This window comes from Scyliorhinus canicula, chromosome 10 (genome assembly GCF_902713615.1).
Source record: "Scyliorhinus canicula chromosome 10, sScyCan1.1, whole genome shotgun sequence".
NCBI lineage: Eukaryota > Metazoa > Chordata > Chondrichthyes > Carcharhiniformes > Scyliorhinidae > Scyliorhinus > Scyliorhinus canicula.
In genome coordinates, this window is record NC_052155.1 from 6,236,625 (window position 1) to 6,255,469 (window position 18,845).

The 18,845-nt window shown below is 49.7% G+C and overlaps 1 protein-coding gene across 4 annotated transcripts in view; it reads right to left on the reverse strand.

Annotated features, from left to right (window-relative positions):
* The window catches only part of LOC119972209 (zinc finger protein 521), a 505,048-nt gene that overhangs the window by 235,763 nt on the left and 250,440 nt on the right, over positions 1-18,845 (reverse strand). For 2 of the 4 annotated variants that reach the window (XM_038808566.1, XM_038808567.1), the window contains one exon: positions 16,834-16,905. The exons of the other annotated variants lie outside the window; for them this stretch is intronic. In XM_038808566.1, coding sequence (XP_038664494.1) covers positions 16,834-16,905 — 72 coding nt within the window. The remainder of the gene's footprint in view (positions 1-16,833; positions 16,906-18,845) is intronic. 4 annotated transcript variants of the gene reach the window in all.

Here is an 18,845-nt window from a genome sequence, read left to right on the forward strand (position 1 = left end):
TCAAGCACAGATAACCTGTCCAATGCCTCCTCTTGTTAATTTTAAATCCACCTAGTCTCTGGCCTACGTCCTCTTTTGCTGCGACCTTCTTCCCTGGTAAAGACAGATGCAAGTTTTACCTCAGCCAAGCCTTCTGCCTCCATGTGTAAATCCCTCCTCCACCTTTTACCACTTTAGACTCTATTGGATTTATCAAGGGACCAGTTTATATCAGTGACCTTGATCCCCCGCCTGTGGAAACATCTCTATTTGTTTTTATTCATGCAGAGGTCTGGCGTGGCTGGCTAGGCCAGCATTTATTGCCCATCTCTAACTGCCCTTGAGAAGGTGGTGGGGAGCTGCCTTCTTGAACGGCTGCAGTCCATGTGGTGTCGGTACGCCCACTGTGCTGTTAGGGAGAGAGTTCCAGGATTTTCCCCCAGCGACAGCGAAGGAACGGTCGATATATTTCCAAATCAGGATGTTGAGTGACTTGGAGGGGAGCCTCCAGGTGGGGGTGATCCCAGGTCTCTGCTGCTCTTGTCCTCCGAGATGTATAGTCGTAGTTTTGGAAGGTGCTGCCTCAGGAGCCTATCAAACCCTTTCATAATTTAAACGATGTCTATTGAGTTGCCTCTTGATACTTTTTTCCGAATAAACCCCCCCCAGCCTGTTAAGCTTCTCGCGAAAGGCCTGGGGCTGGATTCTCCGCCCCGGCACTTTTCTGTTCCACCCCACCGGCGGGCTGCTCCGTTAGGCCGGCCGGTCAATGGGGTTTCCCATTGCGGGGCAGCCCCACACCATCGGAAAACCCGCACGCTGCCGGCAAAACGGAGCATCCGGCAGGCGCAGAATCCAGCCCGTGACCTCTCACTTTTAGCGTCGTCCTTGGAAATCTTCAAACTCCAGTGCTTCAATATTGTTTATCTCTCATCTAAATACGGAGACCGGAATGGTCTTCAGAATTCCAGACCGCAACGTCACGAGTGAAGCAGAAATGGAAAAGTCCGAATGGAAAGGGGTCGGCGTGCTCCACTGCAGCCGGCTTAACTAGGCAACCGGGTTATCAGTAAATGTCGTTAGCTTTTCGCAGCGATGACTCTCGTCCCTTATTGACAGTGTCTGGTTGTCATCAGGCTGCGGAATAGCTGGGAGTTTGAAAGCCGACACTCTGTATTCTGCCCATGAAAATATGTAAATGCCCAACCAAAGGCAGACGTACAATGTGAAAGTACAACATTGCTGAAAGAAAAATCAATACCACTGCAGTTACAGCAGAAGCGATATATTATACAATCGATAAGACCGGTCTGATTCACAAAAGGTTGTCTCTTTGACAAATTCAAGGGATTTCAATTGCAAACTTACTAAATTTGAAAGCGAAAACGTGTCAACCGCTTCCAAAACCTGGCACTCCGGCTGCAGCAGCCTGTTCGAATGTTGCTCCAGGATAGTGTCCTCAGGGTAGTGTCCCTCCGCTCACTCCTCCTCAACTGCTTCATCAATGATCTTGCCTCGCTCGGGAAGGTCAAGAGTGGGAATGTTCCCCGCGGAGTGCAGGGTTGCTTTGAACCATTTGCAATTCCTGCAGGAAACGAGAACTGAACGAATTCCCAGCTTGCGCCGTTCGGTGATGGGTAACAATCGCGACGCAGAACTCTTGGTCTGTATTTTATGTTCCTCGGGTGTGTTTTTGGCCCTCACCCAGATGCTCACCCCTCAGCGTTCTCGAGCACCCTCGTGTTTGTACACTTGAACGTCCATTGTGAAGATAATATCTATCTAATCCATCCCCTCCATTTCTAATGCTCTCATTCTAGCCTGGTCACCCTTCTTGGCTGGTCCAGATTTCTCAGCCACACATTGTCACCAGCCAATCAGGGGCTTTGAGAAGACAGATTTTCCTTAACCAGTCCAGTGGTTGTGGCTACCCCGTGCTCTCACAATCCAAGACCCGCGTTAAATCTAGCCCGAATTTCTTTGTTAGACTCTGCACCTTCTGTGATGCCTGACCGAAATATAAAGAAAGGGTCAACTGCTCAAGCTGAACTCTGTTAATCAGGATCTTGCAGATGTTTCCAACCGCCCCAGTCACCTTGTTGACATTTATCAGGCGCCTTTATCCCTGGTTAACATTAATCAAGATGATCCACCAACTCCTGTAGATCATAGCAGGCAGAACAACATCATTAGCATATTGAAGATTCGAAGCTCATCGCGAACCAATCGGTATTCTATCCTATTTCTATCTCATAACCATTTCCGCGAGGGTGTTGAAAAAATATAGCGCGAGGACACACACACCCTTTTTTTTTTAGCTCTGAACCATTCTGGGAGGGTACCGGCATCTCTGAAACCAACTCCTTGCTTACGATAAAGCTGGACTTGCAAATCAATTGGAGGTGGTTGCAATTCCTGTCTAATATTGTCAACCAGAGTTTCTAATGTGGGACTGAATTAAATGCCTTTGGTTAAGCAGCAAGTAGTATTTACAACACAGAAGAGCCAGGTAATATGTCCAGCAAGGGAGAATCTATGACTTTTAATGGAATTACCATCGGCAAATATGGGCAGGAGCTTTCGGATAAACAATCAAGGATACCGCCCATCGAGGCAAAGGAAGGGGAACACAGGAGGAGGAGGCGATCCATCAGCCCCTCAAGCTCGTCCCGCCATTCAATTAGGTCATGGTTCATAAAACCCTTACAGTACAGAATGAGACCATTCGGCCCATAGGGTTAGCACCCCACCCAGGCCCAATCCCCCCGTAGCCTTACCTTGCTGCTTTTAGGGTTAAAGTTAACTCAACGACAGCAAAGTTCCCAAGCTCCCTCAGGTTGGCATGCCGGAGTGGGATACTGAGGAGAGGTTGACCATGATTTAACTGAGGATTTCAGGATCTTGAACGTATTTGACAGGGGGAGAGGCTGGTTGGCGGTCCAGGACAAGTGGAGACCACCTTAAATTTAGAGCTGGGACATTTGAGGAGAAAAGTAAGGAAACACTTCTCCAAAGGGCGGACAATTCAGCAGTCACCAAGGCTGACGCCAGCTCTTTTTGTACCAGATTTAATTAACTGAATTTAAATTGCCCAGTTGCCATGGAGGGGTTTGAACTCAAGTCTCCAGGTCATTAGTGCCGAGCTGCACCAGGAACATTATCACAACCTCCCTCACCTAATGCCACCTTTAAAGAAAGGAGGGCAGAGAAACTAGGGAAGGAAGTTCCTCAACAATAGCCATGGGGAGATGACAGCCTTGTGTTAATGTCACAGAAGCATTGATCAAGACCCCCCCCCACCCCCCGGTCTAATGCTGTGGACGTGGGCTCAAACACCACCACACCAACCGGAGGCATTGAAATTCAATTGATAAGTACCTGGAATTAAAAACTGTGACAAATATCACCGATTGCCATAAAAACCCATCTGGTTCACTAATGTCCTTCAGGAAAGGAAATCATAGACTCCCTACAGTGCGGGACGAGGCCATTTGGCCCATCAAGTCTCACCGGCCCTCTGGAAAAGCACTGTACCCAGGCCCACTCCACCGTCCTATCCCCACTCCCCTGCCCTACCCCAGTGACCCCCACCTGACCATTTGGACACCAAGGGGCAATTTAGCATGGCCAATCCATCTTTATTTTATTTCTTTAGAATTTAGAGTACCCAATTAAATGTTTTTCCAATTAAGGGGCATTTTAGCGTGGCCAACCCACCTGCCCTGCACATCTTTGGGTTGTGGGGGTGAGACCCACGCAGACACGGGGAGAATGTGCAAACTCCACACGGACAGTGATCCAGGGCCGGGATTCGAACCCGAGCCCATGGCGCCATGAGGCAGCAGTGCTAACCACTGCGCCACCGTGCCGCCCCCATGGCCAATCCACCTAACCTGCACATCTTTGGACTGTGGGTGGAAGCCGGAGCTCCCGGAGGAAACCCACACGGACACGGCAGACAGGCATTCACCCGAGGCCTGATTCAAACCCGGGTCCCAGGGGCTGTGTGGACCTGGCCCGGCCTACAAGTGACTCCAGGCCCATAGCAATGTGACTGACTCTGAACTGAAATGGACCGAGCCTTGCCAATGGCTCCCACATCCCGTGACTGAAAGCTGTTCCTCTCCCGTCTGCAGATGTTGTAGGTTTGAGTTGACGTCTCAGAGGAAAACCATCGGGTTCAGGTCTCTGTTGGATTCCGGATGTATTTGAACATTCGGAGAGTCAAGCTGGAGATGCTGCGCGTGGCCTGGGTGGGGGAGGAACTTTCCTCACCTGCTCACGATAATCACGGTTTAGACGTTGACCATCAGTTGTTAATGAGAGGGTCAGATTCCGAAGGTGCAACACACGTTCTTCACACATGGCACAGCGTACCCAACAGTTTAACTTCATCTTAATATTACAGTACAAGATTCACTTGTGGAGGGTGGTTGCCGCACTGTGATTGACAAGCAATTTTGTAAATTTTTAAAACAGACAACTGAAAATGTAATTTTGCAATAGGCAGTTGCCATGGGAATGACTTGCAACTGAAAACGATTGTTTCAAAATTAAATAAATCCAACAGAAAGTTGACAGATTAAGGCCACACGATCCTGTCCAGATGCAAATAAGAATGAAATCTCCTCAGATTCTGGCATCTTCCCAAAGAGAAACAATTGTGTTCAACGGGCCTCGTGGAGGGCTGGAGGAATTTTAACTGCAGCATCATTCCAACAAATACTTGCATTTATATTCCGGCTCCCATCCATTGACTCTGTCTACACCTCCCGCTGCCTGGGGAAAGCGGGCAGCATAATCAAAGATCCCTCCCACCCGGCTTACTCTCTCTTCCAACCTCTTCCATCGGGCAGGAGATACAGAACAAAGAACAAAGAAAATGACAGCACAGGAACAGGCCCTTCGGCCCTCCAAGCCTGCGCCGATCCCAGGAACAGGCCCTTCGGCCCTCCCAGCCTGCGCCGATCCAGATCCTTTATCTCAACCTGTCTCCTATTTTCCAAGGTCTACTTCCCTCTGTTGCCGCCCGTTCATATACCTATCTAGATGCTTCTTAAATGACGCTATCGTGCCCGCCTCTACCACCTCCGCTGGCAAAGCGTTCCAGACACCCACCACCCTCTGCGTAAAAAACTTTCCACGCACATCTCCCTTAAACCTTCCCCTCTCACCTTGAAATCGTGACCCCTTGTAACTGACACCCCCACTCTTGGGAAAAGCTTGTTGCTATCCACCCTGTCCATACCTCCCATAATTTTGTAGACCTCATCAGGTCCCCCCTCAACCTCCGTCTTTCCAACGAAAACAATCCTAATCTACTCAACCTTTCTTCATAGCTAGCACCCTCCATACCAGGCAACATCCTGGTGAACCTCCTCTGCACCCTCTCTAAAGCATCCACATCCTTCTGGTAATGTGGCAACCAGAACTGCACGCAGTATTCCAAATGTGGCCTAACCAAAGTCCTATACAACTGTAACTGTAACACGAACAGATTCAAAAACAGCTTCTTCCCCGCTGTTACCAGACTCCTAAATGACCCTCTATTCAACTGATCTGATCTCTTCACACATCTTCTCTACAGAGTAGTGCCACACTCTGTATGCTTCACCCGATGTCTTTGTATTTACATTTTGTATTTATTGTATGCCCTATGTTTTTTTCATGCATGGAATGATCTGCCTGGATTGTACACGGAACAATACTTTTCATCGTACCTCGGTGCACGTGAAAATAAATCTAAATCGCATTGAGGATACCTTGCATCCTGTTTTTTTTAAATATACATTTGGAGTATCCAATGATTTTTTTCCCCCAATTACGAGGCAATTTAGCATGGCCAATCCACCTACCCTGCACATCTTTGGGTTGTGGGGGTGAGACCCACGCAGACACAGGAAGGATGTGCAAACCCCACACGGGCAGTGACCCAGAGCCGGGACCGAACCCGGTCCTCAACACCATAACCCTCCATAATGCTGTGTGGCACGACCACCATACTACATGGGATAGTCTTCAAACAGATCGAGCAACTCAAGACTGGACATCCGTGAGGCGCTGTGGGCCATCAGCAGCAACAGAATTGTGCTCAGCCACAATCTGCAACCTCATGGCCCGGCATATCCCCCACTCTACCATTACCACCCAGCCAGGGAATCAACCCTGGTTCAATGAAGGGTGCAGGCGAGCATGCCAGGAACAACATCAGGCAGACCGAAAAATGAGGAGTCAACCTGGTGAAGCTACAACACAGGACTACTTGTGTGCCAAGCAGCATAAGCAGCAAGTAATAGACAGAGCTCAGCGATTCCACAGCAAACGCATCAGATCTAAACTCTGCAGTCCTGCTACATCCAGCCGTGAATGGTGGTGGACAATTAAACAACTCACTGGAGGAGGAAGCTCCACAAATATCCCCATCCTCAATGATGGAGGAGCCCAGCACATCTGTGCAAAAGACAAGGCTGAGGCATTCGCAACAATCTTCAGCCAGAAGTGCCGAGTGGATGATCCATCTCGGTCTCCTCCGGGGGTCCCCAGCATCACAGATGTCAGCCTTCAGCCAATACGATTCACTCCACGTGTAGTCCAGACCGGGTAAGGATGGCTGATTTCCTTCCTGTAATGGGATGGGATTTGAACACCAGTCTGACAGCATTAGACAAGTACACTGGCCCAGTGACATTACCACCATCTTCCCCTAACCCCTGCACAGACGAGAATTTCGCCAAGTGTCAGGGACTTCAGTTACGTGAAGAGAGCAGAGAAGCTGGGATTGTTCTCCTTGGAGAATGACAAGAGGAGATATTGAAAATTGTGAAGACTTTTAATGGAGTAAGTACGAAGAAAGTGTTTCAGAGTGAACAGATTTAAAGGGTACAGACGTTTAGCAGAGGCGTGAGGAATTGCTTTATCCATACGAAGCTGAATCAGGTGTAGTCCATTCAGCCCTTCAGGCCTGCTCTGCCATTCAATAAGATCATGGCCGATCTGATTGTGACCTTCAATCCACTCTCCTACCTCTTAAAAATTTGTTCATGGGATCCGGACTTCGCTGGCTTGGCCAACATTTATTGCATTTAAAGGTTAACCACGTTGTTGTGGGTCTGGAGTCACATGTAGGCCAGATCGGGTAAGGACGGCAGATCTCCTTCCCTAAAGCAGGCATTGTCAAACTCGGGGGCGCGACGCGCGGGCAGGTGGCGAAGACGTCAGTCGTGGCGCTCCCGATTGCGCAAATCTGTGCGCAACAGCCGCAGCTGTTAATAACGCCGGCTGCAAGCGCCGTTCAAAATGGCCACGAACATGTAAAAAGAATGCGGCCGTACTGCGTATGCGTGCTAGATCATCGGCGCGCATGGGCAAAACTATGTGCATGCGCACCGATGATCGGGCACGCTCGCGCAGTGTGGCCGCTTTTTTAAAAAACGGTCAAAGCTTTTTGTTTTACAAGTTCGGGAGGGTTTATTCATTTATTTTATTCATTTTATTTTTATTTTTTTCATTTATTTTATTTTTATTTCTTTTTACAAGTTCGGGGGGGGTGGGGGTTTATTTGATAAAATTTTACAGGAAGAAAATGTAAAACTTTGGACAGATGGAGACTCCATACTTTCCGACACTGGAAGGCTTCACCTTCATCCAACAGGTTCCATTGGAGGAGCCAAAGTACGAGGGCCAAAGGGACCCAAAACCACTTCCTCCATTTTTATCAGCAGCAAACAAGGTAGGAGAAAATGGTGGGTCGCGACGGTCGGCCGGCGTGGGTCGCGAAGGTCGGCCGGCGTGGGTCGCAAAGGTCGGCCGGCGTGGGTCCCGAAGGTCGGCCGGCGTGGGTCTCGAAGGTCGGCCGGCGTGGGTCGCGAAGGTCGGCCAGCGTGGGTCCCGAAGGTCGGCCGGCGTGGGTCTCGAAGGTCGGCCGGCATGGGTCGCGAAGGTCGGCCGGCGTGGGTCCCAAAGGTCGGCTGGCGTGGGTCGCGAAGGTCGGCCAGCGTGGGTCTCGAAGGTCGGCCGGCGTGGGTCGCGAAGGTCGGCCGGCGTGGGTCCCGAAGGTCGGCCGGCGTGGGTCGCGAAGGTCGGCCGGCGTGGGTCCCGAAGGTCGGCCGGCGTGGGTCGCGAAGGTCGGCCGGCGTGGGTCGCGAAGGTCGGCCGGCGTGGGTCCCGAAGGTCGGCCGGCGTGGGTCCCGAAGGTCGGCCGGTTGGGAAAAATGGGTCCCCGGAAAAAAAGTTTGAAGAACACTGCCCTAAAGGACATTAGTGAACCAGATTGGTTGTTACAACAATTGGCAATGGTTTCAGGGTCATCGTTAGACTTTTAAGTTCAAATATTTTACTGAACGCGAATGTCACCATCTGCCATGGCGGATTTGAACCTGGGTCCCTGAAGCATCGCCCTGGGCCTCTGGATTACTACTCCAGTGACAATTCGTCAATGCCACTGTCTCTTCCTACCTCCCCGCCATAACCTTTGACTCCCTCGCAAAACAAAAATCTATCAAATTCAGCCTCGCGTATGTTCAATGACCCAGCCACGGGGTCCTTTCCACAGAATCCCACTCTCGCCGAGTCTCCCGGCCACACAAGTTAAAGCTCTCGGCTGCTTTCGTTACCTCAAGAAAGACATTCTTCTTCTCTCTCAAGCTCGACAATTTGCTGCTAATGTTCCTCAGTTAGAAGAAAAAACATCCTCCCTGAGGATTGTGCACATTTCACTATTTTCTTTTTTATACACCACCTGTCAAACATTATGTTCCTTTTCCAGTAGCTGCTTTTTATAAATCCACAATTTTTTTTTTTGCTAAATCCCAAAAGGTTATCCGCAGAGCAAACATCAATATTGTGAAAGTCGAATCCCAAGAGGCAACCTTTAATTAACATTCCTAATAGCAACATGCTGACTGTGATTAAAGTATCACTGCTATTCTACAACTCTTCGGGGTTAGCTTCCTGCCACATTCATGTCACCCAGCATCTCGAAACAGCTCGGATTCGATCACCTTGCAGACCGCCCTTCCCGAGGCAAGTTAACAGGTTGAGAGCACGGAAGAGGAAAGGAGGAGCCAGTCGAATTGATAGCCACGTCAAACAAAACGTGCGCAGCTTCCAAAACTGGCCGATCTCAAGCAAGGCGTCGACCGCTGAGGACTGGGGCGAGGAGAGATTCCTTCACTCCAGAGGGAGTTCACCAGCCAAGAGCCGTGGACGCTCACTGGCTGAATATATTCGCGGCAGAGCTCGGTAGATTTTGAAGCACAAAAGGAATTAGAAGATATGGGGCTGCAAAGCGGGAAGGTGGAGTTGATGTGGATCAACCCTGAGGCGGCACGGCAGCACAGCGGTTCGCACTGTTGCTTCACAGCTCCGCGGGGGGAAGCTCATCCGAAGAGATGGTACAGCAACGATGGGCCGAATGGCCACCCTCTGCGCTGTACGATTCTCTAAGATCAGCATTAAACGTGGTGTGGAAGAGCTTGTGGTGGCTCAGAGCAGTTAGGGCTCTGCATGCTGATTCTGTCATTATCCAAAGCCGAGGATCCTCACTCTAATCTGAAAAATTGCCAACCTTTTCTCCACCTTCGTCGGCACCATCCTTTTCTTCAATCCATTTTTTTTTAACAGGACGTGGGCTTCGCTGGCTGGGCCAGCATTTGTTGCCCATCTCTAATTGCCCTTGAGAAGGTGGTGGTGAGCTGCCACCTTGAACTGCTGCAGTCCATGTGGTACAGGTGCACCCACTGTGCTGTTAGGGAGGGAGTTCCAGGATTTTGCCCCAGCGACAGTGAAGGAACGGCCGATATATTTCCCAGTCAGGGTGGTGAGTGACTTGGACAGGAATTTACAAGTGGTGATGTTCCCAGGTATCTGCTGCCCTTCTAGATGCCCATTCTAAGCATTGTCTGGCATCTTTGAATTTGTCTATATAGTTGTTTCTGGAGCCCACCTCTTCATTCACCTGAGGAAGGAGCAGTGCTCCGAAAGCTAGTGTTTGAAACAAACCTGTTGGACTTTAACCGGGTGTTGGAAGACTTCTTACTGTTCTCGATGGTAGTGGTCGTGGGTTTGGAAGGTGCTGCCGAGGAACTTTGGTGAGTTGCTGCAGTGCATCTTGTAGATGGTACACACGGCTGCCACTGTGTGTCGGTGGTGGAGGGTTTGAATGTTAATGGAAGGGGTGGCAGTTGGGTACTTTGCCCTGGATGGTGTTGAGCTTTTTGAGTGTTGTTGGAGCTGCACTCATCCAGGCAAGTGGAGAGTATTCCATCACACTCCTGACTTGTGCCTTGTAGATGGTGGACAGGCTTTAGGGAGTCAGCAGGTGAGTTACTCGCTGTAGGATTCCTACTCTCTGACCTGTACTTGCAGCCACAGCTTTAGTGTAGCTAGTCCAATTCAGTTTCTGTTCAATGATAATCCTCAAGTTGTGCAGTATGTTATGATTGAAGTATTGAATGTACGTGGATGTTTGCACATTTTTGCCTTTTTTGCTTTCTTTCTGTTGATGTCTGTAACTGTTTACAAAGCCAAAAACTACCTCAATAAAATTGTTTATTAAAAAAAATGATAATCCCCAAGATGGTGATAGTGGGGGTTCAGTGATGGTAAAGCCGTTGAATGTCATAGGGTGATGGTTTCGCTCTTATTGGAGATGGTCATTGCCTGGCACTTGTGCAGTGCAAATGTAACTTGCCTCTTGTCAGCCCAAGCCTGGATATTGTCCAGGTCTTGCTGCATTTGCATGTGGACTGTGTCTGAGGAGTCGTGAATGGTGCTGAGCATAGAAACACAGAAAACAGGAGGAGGCCATTCAGCCCTCCGAGCCTGCTCCGCCATCCATCATGATCCTGTCTAATCATCCAACTCAATAGCCTAATCCTGCTTTCCCCCACATGCTTCGATCCCCTTCGCCCTCAGTGCTGTATCTAACTGCTTCTTGGAAACATACAATGTTTTGGACTGAACTACTTCCTGTGGTAATGAATTCCACAGGCCGACCACTCTCTGGGTGAAGAAATTTCTCCTCATCTCTGCCCTAAATGGTTTACCCAGAATCCTCAGACTGTGACCCCTGGTTCTGGACACACCCATCATCAGGAACATCCTTGCAATCATCAGCGAACATCCCTACATCTGACCTTATGTTGGAAGGAAGGTCATTGGTGAAGCAGCTGAAAATGGTTGGGCCTAGGACACTACCCTGAAGAACTCCTGTAATGATATCTCAGGACTGAGATGACTGACTTCCAACCACCACAACCATCTTCCTTTGCACCGGGAATGGCTACAACCAGTAGAGAGCTTTCCCCCAATACCCATTGACTCCAGTTTGGCTCGGAGTCCTTGATGCCTTACTCAGTCAGATGCTGCCTTGATGTCAAGGGCTCCTTGCCATGAGCAAACGTCCCAGGGAGGTAGACATCATCTACAGGATGGACGGAAAACCTTTCCACCTCAGCTGCTTGAAATCCAAGAAGCAAACGACACCGACATCGCTGGTATAGCTTCAGTATGCAGATGACATCGCCATCGCCACTATCTCAGAAGAGAATCTCCAAACCATGACTGTCACTGTCGCAGAAGCATACCAAAGAATTGGTCGTAGCGTCAAGTTCAAAAAGGCACAAGTCTTTCACTAACCCGCCCCAGGGCAAGATCTGCTCTCTCTCTCTCCATCAAGATCAACAGTGAAACTCTCCCAAACGTGGATCGTTTCCCTGGGGAGCCACCTCTCAACTAAGGCTGACATCGATGCGGAGATCCGACATTGTATCCAATCCATGAGCCCCTCCTTCAGACACCTAAGAATGAGATTCTTTAGCAACTGTGTCGTCCGTGCTGACACCAAGATCCTCGTGTACAAGGCAGTCGTCCTTCCAACTAACTGTACGGCTCAGAAACTTGGACCACGTACAGACATGCCACCTAAAGGCCCTGGAGAGGGACCATCCACGCTGCCCGAGACGGATTCTCCACATCAGCTTGCAGGACAGGCGTACAAACATCAGCGGCCTTGAAGGAGCCAGGAGCACAGCATCGAGACCGTGATCATCCAAAGCCAACTCCGCCGGGCCGGCCATGTGCTCAGGATGTCAGAGTCCCGACTGTCAAAGCAAATCTTCTTCATCCGGCTCCAAGAAAGGCTCCAAACAAGTGGAGGACAAAGGAAGCGCTTCAAACACACGCTGAAGGTTTAACTCAAGAAATGCAACACAGACGTCGCCACCCTTTCTCAGAAGAGTCCGACTTGAAGGGACCTCCTGATTGAAGGGACACAATTCTTCAAGGACACCCGACGGCAAGAGAAGACCTGGAAAAGGAGCCTGAGAAAGGAGCGACCTAGAGTCCAAGTTTAGAGTTCAGCTCAGCTGGCTGGACAGCTGGTCTGTGATGCAGAGCGAGGCCTATGGTGCAGGTTCAATTCCTGCACCGGCTGAGGTAATTCACGAAGGCCCCGCCTTCTCAACCTCGCCCCTCGCCTGAGGTTTGGTGACCCTCAGATTAAATCACCACCAGTCAGCTCTCCCCCCCTCAAAGGGGAAAGCAGCCTATGGTCATCTGGGACTATGGTGCCTTTACTACTGCACTGACATTTTCTATTTCCTACACCTGTGCTCCATCTAAGCAATACTTCAAAATAAATTAATTGAAAGCAGGTGAGTAATGTAAACCCGCGCCCAACAAGAACCAGATCCAGGTTTATCAAATTAATTTCTCACGGCGTCCTTACAATTTAGAACTGAGCTGGCGAGTAATGTTTCCATTCAGAGGTTTGTAAAACTTGGCAATTCTCTACCATAGCCAGCCGTGGATGTTCACTCGCTCATCATTCCGGCTTTTACTGGATTCCAGTTGAACCGTTCAAGGACCTGTAGCAGCGTTAACAACATTCCAAGCATCCTTCACCCCTGAGCTGACTGACCTGCACTGCCTCCCGGTCCAACAATGCCTCCCTTTGAAAATTCTCAACCTGGTTTTCAGATACCCTCCTCGTCGCACCATTCCCAATCATGGCTCCATCGCCGGCGGCAGTGCCTCCTGCTGGCGGACCCTTGGCTCTGCAATTCCCTCCGCCGCTGCCTCCTCCTGTAGGACCCGCCAGAAACCCCCCTCTCCCTCTTAGACTCACCCCCTGCTCACCCGTCCTCACGCGCGCCCCCTGAAGTGCTTCGGCGCCATCACCCCTGAAGCACCGTGGGAGATTTCGCTATTTTAAAGACGCTATGTAAAAGGAAGTTGTTGTTGTTGTCAGTTGGACAAGAAGAGCTCTGGATTCCGAGTCTGGTGACACAACCACAATGCCACTGCCTCCCATACAGGGGTGGAAGCAGGCCATTCGGCCCCTCAAGCCTGTTCTGCCAGTCGCTGAGATGATAGCCGATCTGTGATCTCAACTGTGCTTTCCTGCCTTCCCTCGATCACCCTTGATCCCCGTGTCAAGCCCGGGCTTGAATCTATTCAATGACCACGCCTCCACCGCTCCCTGGGATAGGGGGTAGAGGTCCAAAGGCAAGCGGCCCTGAGAGAAGAAAGACTTCCTCATCTCCGCCTAAACTGAGAGACCCCTTGCCCCCTCGTTCTAGATGCCCCCACAAAGGAAACATCCCCCTCAGCGCCTACCCTCTTAAGCCCCCTCAGGAACACGTATCTGACAATAAGATCACCTCTCAGTCTCTGAAACTCCGGTGAGCGTAGGCCTCGAACCTGCTCAACCTTTCCCCCAAAGACAACCCCTTCATCCTGGGAGGCAGGCCAGTGAACCTTCTCTGACCTCCTTCCAACAGTATATCCCTCGTTAAGTAAGGAGACCAAAACTATCCCCAGTATCCCAGGTGCAGTCTCACCAAAACCCTGGAGAGTAGCAGCCAGGCTTACTTTCATACCCTTTGCGAGAAAGGCCAACATTCTATTTGCCTTCTTATTCACTTGCTGTATCTGCGCGCTAACATTCTGTGATTCATCCACCCGGAGGACACGCGGAGAGGCCTCTGGACAGAAGCATCTTGTAGTCTTTCACCATATTTGCTTCCCGCCCCACACCGTGAACCACCTCACATTTTCCCACATGAGACTCCATCTGTCAACTTGTTTTGCCCAACTCGCTTACCCTGTCCTAATCTTTACGAAGTGCGGATGTACAACGCTTACCACCCACCATAGCACCGTGAGATATACGGTCGCGATTGTCCGGCCTCCCAGCCGCGTGTCTCTCGGGAGGAGCCGCGCCGTTCTCTGGCACGGGGAGATTCTCTTCTCCCAGCGCCGTCAATGGGGTTTCCCATTGAAGTCGCCCCTCGCCACCGGGAAACCCACGGGCGGGGTGGGGGTGGGGGCGGTACACTGCCGGCTTGTAATTCCTCGAGTATCCAAGGTAGGATACAGCAGAAGGATTGGGGCTGCAGAAGGATTTGGACAGGCTAGGAGAGCGGGCAATGAAGTGGCAAATGAAATACAATGTGGAAAAGTGCAAGGCTATGCATGTTGGAAGGAGGAATTGAGGCATGGACTATTTTCTAAATGGGGAAATGCTTAGGAAGTCAGAAGCACAAAGGGACTTGGGAGTCCTTGTTCACGATTCTCTTAAGGTTAACGTGCCAGTTCAGTCGGCAGTTAGGAAGGCAAATGCAATGTTAGCATTCATGTCAAGAGGGCTAGAATACAAGAGCAGGGATGTACTTCTGAGGCTGTATAAGGCTCTGGTCAGACCCCATTTGGAGTATTGTGAGCAGTTTTGGGCCCCGTATCTAAGTAAGGATGTGCTGGCCTTGGGCAAGGTCCAGAGGAGGTTCACAAGAATGATCCCTGGAATGAAGAGCTTGTCATATGAGGAATGGTTGAGGACTCTGGGTCTGTACTCATTGGAATTTAGAAGGATGAGGGGGGATCTTATTGAAACTTACACGATACTGCGAGGCCTGGATAGAGTGGACGTGGAGAGGACGTTTCCACTTGTAGGAAAAACTAGAAGCAGAGGACACCATCTCAGACTAAAGGGACGATCCTTTAAAACAGAGAAGAGGAGGAATTTCTTCAGCCAGAGGGTGGTGAATGTGTGGAACTCTTTACCGCAGAAGGCTGTGGAGGCCAAATAACTGAGTGTCTTTAAGACAGAGATAGATAGGTTCTTGATTAATAAGGGGATCAGGGGTTATGAGGAGAAGGCAGGAGAATGGGGATGAGAAAATATCAGCCATGATTGAATGGTGGAGCAGACTTGATGGGCCGAGTGGCGTAATTCTGCTCCTATGGTCTTGTGAAAGTGTGACCTAATGACGAAGTACAAGGTTGCAAACGGCCGGGGAATTTCGGCCATAAGCTCAGGAGCTTTATTGGAGTGGCCAATGGCGGAATGTTGAAGGTGAACTGGACTACCTACAAACACAGCAGCCAGGCTGCATTATTAGATGGGAATGTGTTGATGCCTGGCCTTAAGGAGACATTAACTGACACAAGTGGAAGCCTTAATTTCCCCATTCTGACCAAATTAAGATGGAGCGTTAAGAATCTGATGGAAAGGTACAGGAGGAAGGGGGAGGTCAATATTTCTAAAAGGTGGGGGGGGGGGAGCTGTGAGACTGAGTGGCCATTGGAAACACATTCAATAGCAACCTGTGGAAGAGAACTGGACAGATAATTGAAAAGGAGAAATGTTCGGGGCTAAGAGCACAAGGAGTGTGACCAATTGATGTCGCTTTCAAAGGGCCATCATAGGCTTGATGGGTTGAAGTGCCTCGTTCCGTGCTGTATTCTGCGAAAGATTCTGCAATGCTGCTTATGCTAAAAAAAAAGGGCTCCTGCTGTCGTCTGGAGACCCGATCCTAATTTCCCAATCTGGCCAACTCCAGCTCGCTTTAGGAAGCCGACACATCCAAACCATTTCCATTGAGAATCCCTGCAAATGTTTCAAAGGGTTAAAGGCGGGAATTCTCCTGCTGTTCGCCGGCAGTGGGATTCCCTGGTCCCGCAGGTTCCCCGATGGCGTGGGATGGATTCAATGGGAAATCCCATTGTCTGCGGCTGAGAATCTCGCTGCCAGTGAACAGCGTGCCCCCTCCGGCCTCCGAGATACACGTGGCACGGAGGCCACAGAATCACCCCCATCGCCTTTATTTCCAACAAACTGTTCACTCCATGGTACTTCAGCTAAAATAATTACATTTCCAATGCGTGTACTCGGATTGTATTTCCTCGAGTATCCAAGATGAAGGCGTGACAAAGAAGTAGAAGATTGATGGAGTTGATAGTTTCTCTCTATCAGCCCTATTTCCCCTGATTCGGGGAGGGGGGTAGGGGGGGGGGGGGGGGGGGGGAGGAGTCAACAAATCCAGAACAAGGGGCAGAACTTTAAAATAAAATGTCATGCCTTACAGAGGTGTTGTCAGGAAGAACTTTGTTACACAAAAGGGAAAGCTGGAACCCTGTCCCCCATGAAAGCAATTGAGGCCCGGGTGGGGACAGAGGGCAAGGCGAAAACTTCAAGGCTGAGATTAATTCAGAAAAGGTGCCAGACTTGAACAGATTCATTTGGTTTGCAGAGAATGGGCCCCTACACATAAATGTGCGTACGTCCCAGCCAATCAGAGCCGACTTGCCAACCAATTAACACCCTGGTCACCTGGAGTGTCAATTTGAAATTTGGTATTCTTGCGTTTGTCCTTACGAGTGTCAAGTGCAAAGCTTCAAAAAACACGTCTCTCTCTATTTTTAAGCAACATTCAACTCCTGTACTACCAAGCAACTCTTCAGCAGAAGCAACCACAAGTATCTCCTTCCTCTCTTAAACAAACTTCAACAGATAAGACAGGTAGATGCACAGAAAGATGAGACAGATCAATAGATAGATGGATAGAGATCTACCTTTATATGGTCTCGGACTGCGAGAATCCCCTTCCAAACCACGTTGTAGCACCAATCCTGGCCTGTCCCCTCCTAAAGTTGGCACAGACAGAATTTTTTGAAGATTTTTGGGTGGCGATTAAGCAAGGTGCCCCCAAAGCTCCCCTGTCAGCTCGTAGCTTTTACAAAGAACATTTATTTTTTGTAAGAGAACAAAAAAGAAAGTGGATTACATATAACTGTCATAATTAAAGCTCAGCAATAGGTAAAGAAAAGACACCTTGATACTTCGAGAAAAAAAACGAAAGGAAATAAACAAGAGACTTGGTGTGCATGCAGCAAAGAATAATGGGACAGAAAATACGATCGGAAATGACAATGGCGTTTTTGACGTGGGCAGTCAGCAAAGTTGAGCGTTGAAGATTTCCCTGGACCCAAACGGTCCAGTGGATTCACTGTCAGACGGTGAGCATCAGGTTTTCGAGGAAGCAAGCCCAAGTAAGGTTTCTGTTAAAAGTGTTACACCTCCCGTAGAACGCAGTCTTACAACACCAGGCTAACGTCCATCAGGTGGGTCACCTGAGGAAGGAACAGCGCTCCGAAAGCTAGTGATTCCAAACAAACCTGTTGGACTTTAACCTGGCGTTGTAAGACTTCTTACTGTGCTCACCCCAGTCCAACGCCGGCATCATTGACACCTACCACAGTCAGACGCTGCATCTGAAGCTATATTCGGGGGTCATTTCTAATTGTAGACGACAGTGCTGAAGGAAGGTCTACTTTCTACACATAGTCAGACAGTAGGAGACACCTCCGATTGAATCCGCTCATTGTTTTGGAACGGAAGTATCTTTTATTCCATTCTTCCGTTTCCTAAATAATGGCCCGGTCCTCTCCAGCATATAGTTAATGGATTTAATTTTAACATGTTACGTATGAAGATAGAATGCAGTGAGTAATTGCTGCAGTGCCAATAATCCACGCTCTCAGTCCATTTTCTCCAACCAGCCATTCTTTCTGAATTTTAATGACTCCGCTGTTTATATGCAGCAAGGTCAATGGGAAAGGGGGGGGAGGGGATCTCCAGCGGTTGGGGGTCACACTGGCACAAGAGGAAGATGGCTGTGGTTGTTGGAGGTCAGTCATCTCGGTCCCAGGATACTGCATCAGATGCTCCTCAGGGTAGTGTCCCGGGCCCAACCATCTTCAGCTGCTTCATCAATGACCTTCCATCCATCATAAGGTCAGAAGTGGGGATGTTTGCTGATGACTGCACAATGTTCAGCAACTCCTCAGAGACTGAAGCAAATGCAGCAAGACCTGGACAATATTCAAACTCGGGCTTCTGAATGACAAGTGCCAGGCAATGACCACCTCCGACAAGAGAGGATCTAACCATCGCCCCTTGACATTCAATGGCATTATCATGGCTGAATTCCCCACAATCAACACCCTGGGGGTTACCGTTGACCAGAAGCTGAACTGGACTAGCCGTATAAATACTGTGGCTACAAGAGCAGGTCAGTGGCTGGGAATCCTGCGGTGAGTAACTCACCCCCTGATTCTCTAAAACCTGTCCACCATCTACAAGGCACAAGTCAGGAATGTGATGGAATACTCCCTGGAGGAGTGCAGCTCAAACTGCACAAGACATTCGACAGCATCCAGGACAAAGCAACCCGCTTGCCAAACACCACCTTAAGCACTCACTCTCTCCACCCTGACGCACAGCGGCAGCCGTGTGTACCATCTACAAGATGGACTGTAGCAGCTCACCATGGCACCTTCCAAACCCGCGACCATTACCACTTAGAAGGACAAGGGCAGCAGATACCTGGGAACCCCAATCCCCTGCAAGTTCTCCTCCAAGTCGCTCACCAACCTGACTTGGAAATATATCGGCCGTTTCTTCGCTGTCGATGGGTCAAAAATCCTGGAACTCCCTCCCTAACAGCACTGTGGGTGTACCTACACCACGTTGACTGCAGCGGCTCAAGAAAGAGGCTCACCACCACCTTCTCAAGGGCAATTTT